We start from the raw sequence: 5639 nt of genomic DNA on the forward strand, positions 1-5639 counted from the left end.
ACCAGGTTTGCTGGTCTGATAAGAGCATGATGGAACTACTGAGACTATGGCCCCTAGCTGCCCTTCAGGTCTGGAATTGAACCCACTCCTGTGGCTTCTAGCCAAACAAAAGACAGGCATATGAGCTGAACATTTACATTAGGTAGATACACTCCTTGGAGAGATCAATCATGGGTGAATAGAAGGGCTGTGTATACACAGGGAGATAGCTGGAGGGGGTCAGGAGTACATGGGAGGAAAAGGCACAGGGAGGAGATAACTGAGGAGGAAGTGGGAGGGGAGCTGTTACATTGTGGTAAATTGTAGTCAATGTCAGGAGACAAAGTGTATGTGAGAAGCTGTATGGAAAGTGAATTTGCTCTATAAACTTTCACCCAAATCACAATGTTGTTGTTATGTGCTGTCCAGTTGGACCCCACTCATAGCGACCCCTCCTTGGATTTCCCAGGCAGTATCACTATGGAAGTAGATTGCCCAACCTTTTTTTCCGAGGAGTGGCTGGTGGGTTTGAACCGCCACCCTTCTGGTTAGTCAAGTGCCTTAGGCACTACGCTATGAGAGCTCCTCCAAATCACAATTTTTTTTTTTTTAAGTCTGTCTATTACCTCTTTCCTGCAATCAAGGTTTGATTCCTGCCACATTGCCGGTCCATTTCGGTCCATTTCGCCCCCCTCCCCCCCAAAAGTCATGGAGAGTGGAAGCAGTGGGAGCTTCTGCTTGAAATGTATGTTCCAGGAAGTCTAGAGGTAGGCAGTGGTAAGCACGGGTGAGTGTCCAGCACAGTTGGTGCACACTGACATACTCCAAATCTCGGTCTAAGAAAGCAGCTGACCTTGCGGTTTTTAGTTTCAACTACGCCCCTGCCAGTCTCAAGGCAAATGCCCTCCGCACCCTCCAGGCCTCCTGCGCCCTACCTGGCTCGCCTCCAGTACGCTCAGAGTTCGCACCTGGGACGTGGAGGTTGTTGTTAGGAGCCGGCAAGTGAGTTCTGATTCATAGCTACCATGAGTGTTACAGAAGAAACACTGCCCGATCTTGCACCATCCCCACAATCATTGTTTGGTTTGACCCCATTATTAGCTACTGTGTCAATCCATCTCATTAAGAGTTTTCCTCTTTTTTTACTGATCCTTTACTTTACCAACCATGATGTCCTTCTCCATGGACTAGTCAGTCCCTCCTGATAATATGTCCAAAATATGTGAGACAAATCTCATCATCCTCGCTTCTAAGGAGCACTTCTTCCAAAACAGATTTGTTCAGTCCATGGTATATTCAGTAATCTCTGCCAACACCATAATTCAAGAACCTTTCTTCAGTCTTCTTTATTCATTGTCCAACTTTCACATGCTTATGGGGCACTGAAAATACCGTGGCTTGGGTCAGGCGCACTTTCGTCCTCAACGTGACAGCTTTGCTTTTGAACTCTTCAAATACGCATTTCGCAGATTTGCCTAACGCAGGACATCGTTTGGTTTCTTGCCTGCTGTTTCCATGGGTGTTGATTGTGGACTGAAGTAAAATAAAATACTTGACAACTTCAACCTTTCCTCCATTTTTCAAATGTTGCTTATTGGGCCAGGGGAAAGGAGGACTACAACTCCCGAGAAGCCTCGGGCGCCGGTGGGTCCCTGCATTCCCCTCTCTGCCCATTGGCTGCTCGCAGAGACGCCCCCCCCGGGGGCCGGGGCTGCACAGTCTGCACGTGCGCGCGGCGGACAGCCAGATGGCTTCGCGTGGCTGGGTCTTGGCGTTCCGCTCGGTGCCCGGGGTTTGGCGGCGGGTGGCGCACACAGCCGCCGGGCTCCGAGGCCCCTGCCTGAGGAGGGGCTACGCCATAGGCCCTGCTCAGGTGAGAATGCCCGGCCCGGCAGAGCCTGCCCTCAGGGCTGGGAGTGGGTGGGCTTGGAGCCGCAGTGAGGGAGGGGTGGTCAGCCGGTGGTGCACCAACATTCTGGCCTCCTGGGAAATGGCCTTCCCGAGGCCACTGACCTCAGATGCACTTCCTTCTTGCCTTGAGTTCGAAAGTGCTCGCTGCGCCCTGAGTCCTACTGTATCTTAAGCGATTTGCAGCGCCTTCTCCTAGAAGAAAAGCCACTCTAGCTAGAGAATTAAAAAAAAAAAAAAAAACCCAAAACGCGCACCAAGATTATTTCTTGGCCCTCGCTGCCCTCTGACCCCAAAGTTTCTTGGGCGTTTCCTTGTTCCTGTTTTTCCGGTCGGGATATTGATTCCTCTTTGAGCTTTTGTACTTTTGATTTGCAACTACATATTAAAGAGATTTGGGGACTTTGGATGGACTCCCCTCTGGGAGCCGCTCTTTAGGTGGACAGCTCAGAAGTGAATGAGGATTTCTGGAGAGTGTTTCACTTTGGTCTCATTTGCCTGTGGGCTTGCTTGTAAGGAGCACCTGTTCTGTGCAGAGTGTAAGGGAAGATTTGAGGGACACTTGGGGACGGAGAGGAGAACTGGCACAGGTACCCTAGTTTGTACCAGATATTTAAGTGAAATTGAATTCCTCAACATCTTTGGAGGTAGGTGTGACCCTGAAGCTTGGAGTCAAGTTTAAGAACCTGTTCTAAGGTCAAATAGGTCAAAAAGATGACTGGTAGCACGCTAAGCCTGGTCAGTCTGATGCGTAGCCCTCATTTTTCCCTGAGTCATTTTGCCTTTACTTTAAAGAGGATCATTTTGTCTTCTAAAGGCCACCTTTTCTGTAGGTAATACATCTGTGTAGTGTTTTCACATACCTCTCTATTTTAATTGATTTTAAAAGCACGTACTTTGTGGGGGCACTATTCTTTCACAATTTTTAATTCATGCAATGTTCATAACAACTCTCTGAGGGAAGTACTATTATTCTCATTTTATAGATGGATGAACTGAAGCACAGAGAGGTTAAGCAACTTATCCAAGGGCATACAGCTGGTAAGTGGCAGACTCTGGAACCCAGACAGGTTCAGGTGCCAGAGTCTGAGCTCTTAACAGCTATAACACTGTCATGTTACAGTGATAACAGGTTCAGAGAAGTTAAGTGACTTAGTGTCACAGAGGCAAAAGTGGCCAAGCTGGAAGTATAGAATGAGACTATGTTGCTAAAAGGACTTTGTAAACCATAATGACATAAACATAAAAGATTATTACCATTGTTTATTATTATTGTGTTGCTCAAGCTTCTTTGCAAGTCCTGAACTATCTCTGAGTGACTTTTCTGATAGAGTAGAACTAAGTGAAGTCAGAGGTACAGCATAGTATAGAGTTTTAACAGTAATAACTTTGAAATTGAATCCTGCCTGCACTGTTTACTGGCTTTGTGACTTAAGGCAAGTTAATTACCTTTCTAAGCTTCAGTTTCCCCATCTGTGTTATAGATATATTAGTTATCAGGCAGTGTTTTTGTGAGAGTAGATAAGACAATATATGTAGGGTACTTTACATAGTGACTGTCACATAGTAAGTCCTCTCAGATTTGTTAGTGGTTGTAGTAGTGATAGTATATGGTACTTGTAGTGGTTGACATTGTTAGTGTTGAAAGCATATCAAACGAACTTCAAGAAAGAAACAGAAATGCACAGGAACATCTTAGTGGTCCCTTCATTTCAAATTAATCCTAAAACCTCACACATTTTATCACAGCCGCAAAAAAATAATTTAATTAGAGGAGCAGGCCTAATACCCAGGACTAGTGGGGGAGAAAAGGTGAAGTAATATGGAAGGAAAATCAGAATACATATACAGAAGAGGATAAAATGAAAATAACAAGTCTGCTTCTTTCTCCTTATCTCCAAGTACTTCCACTTTTTACGTTGCTGGGCACCTGGTTCTCTACCTTCACCTGAGGGTTGGGGTCGGGTAGCTTATGCAATCTATAGTTATAGATGAGGAAGCTTTAAGGGTTGCTAAATTGTCCTGAAACCCGTCCTGTTCTAAGCAGCAGGAGCTGTGGATTCTTGTTTCTAAGACAGCAAATCTCATGAATATTTAGGGTATGCCCACTAAGATCATTAAAGATGCGTAGGGTTAAGTTTTCTAGCCACTGGCTGTTTTTCCTTTCTTTTTCTTCTTTTTTTAACTATGTAAAATTTTCAAAAATCCAGTAACAGTAATCTTATAACCCATTTCCCAGATTCAGCCATTATTAGTATTTTGCCACACTTAACTTTGCTTATCCCTTTTTTCTCCTCTCTTTTTTTGTAGCTGTTAAGATTTTAAAACAAGTCCCTAATGATTGTCATTTTACCCCTACATTCTTCAGTGTGAACTTCTGGGGAAAAAAAATTTTTTTTCAATATAAACACAATACCATTATCATATCTAACAACATTAATAATAATTCTTTAATATCACTTAAAATCTATCCATATTAAAATTTCTGTCTCAAAATTATGAACAAATGAATTTTAAGTATAAATGTTTAGAAGAGTATGTGGTATGTTTATAATTATACAAAAAAAAAAAAAAGCAGACAGACTGTGCTAGAATGACAGTCTGTACTTACAAGGACTTAGACCTTCTAAGGGTCACCAATTCTCTTTACTTGGGAAGAGATAGAGTGGTTGGGAAATGCCCTAAGGGAAAGCTTTGCCTTATTTCACACTAACATTCCTCCTTTGGGTTATTCAACACCAGTCAACCTTTGTTAAGGGCCTGTGCCAGGTACATGGCCATAAGGGCAAATCCCACACCCTCCTCATCCCTTCAGACCATTGTAGTGATTCTTTTGAGAACAATACAATGATGAGTGCTACAGTTCTATTCTCAGCAAAAATGCACATAGGCTTTTAAGTGGTTTTACAGGCACCCTGAAATCTCTCTATGGGTCCAAGGTTAGGACATGCAGTCTAGTGTGATTCACTGAGGAGAAGATGAAGGGGGTCCAGTGGACTTTCAGGGCCATGGGGTGTGTGAGTGCATTGATTGCAGAGAAGGAATGGAACTCACACCTGGGGGCTGGCAGGAGTTGTGAGAAGCAATGCGTTCCGCACAAGAAGGACCTGGTATCTCCTGGATTCCTTGATTGCTCTGGGGTGCCCACCTCCACCTCCCCTCACTACTCTGAGAGGCCATGGACCAGTTGAAGGAGCTTTTACTTTCTTGCTAGATTAATAGGAGGTTGAATCCTGAATCTAGTACTTGTGAACTTGATGACCTTTGACTGGTTAATCTCTCTGAATCTGGGTTCTTATTATTTGTGCAGTCACATTCTTCAGTGAATTTATATATATATATATATATATATATATATGGCACCAAGTACAGGCCAAGGAGCTCTGGTGGCATAGTGCCTAAGGCATTTGACTACTAACCAGAAGGTTGGTGGTTCAAACCAACCAGCGACTCCACGGAAGGAAGGCTGGGCAATCAACTTCATTTTTTTTTTTTTTTTTAAACCAAAAAATATTTTAATTGCTAATAAAAACATCAATTAATGGGCTAGATATTTTATCAGCATATGTCAGTTATTAAGAATTTTTATGCAAGTAGCTAACTATTCAGGCTTATATGAATAGAATATCTGAATAATCACATCCCTCACTCCACCCTCTGTGAAATTTTAGTTTAGATATCTTTTTTTTTTTTTTAATTTTATTTTGATTTGGGTGAAGATTTACAGAGTAAATTCACTTTTCATACAGCAG

At 43.2% G+C, this 5639-nt stretch overlaps 1 protein-coding gene across 1 annotated transcript in view; it reads left to right on the plus strand.

The window, feature by feature from the left end:
* Positions 1 to 1726: 1726 nt before the first annotated feature.
* HDHD5 (haloacid dehalogenase like hydrolase domain containing 5) overlaps positions 1727 to 5639 on the plus strand; it is a 21584-nt gene continuing 17671 nt past the window's right edge. Inside the window, exon 1 of the mRNA XM_007937178.2 lies at positions 1727 to 1852. Coding sequence (XP_007935369.2) covers positions 1727 to 1852 — 126 coding nt within the window. The remainder of the gene's footprint in view (positions 1853 to 5639) is intronic.

Source organism: Orycteropus afer, unplaced genomic scaffold, assembly GCF_000298275.1.
Source record: "Orycteropus afer afer isolate SDZICR_OR568_19922 unplaced genomic scaffold, OryAfe1.0 scaffold00040, whole genome shotgun sequence".
In the NCBI taxonomy this organism is placed as follows: domain Eukaryota; kingdom Metazoa; phylum Chordata; class Mammalia; order Tubulidentata; family Orycteropodidae; genus Orycteropus; species Orycteropus afer.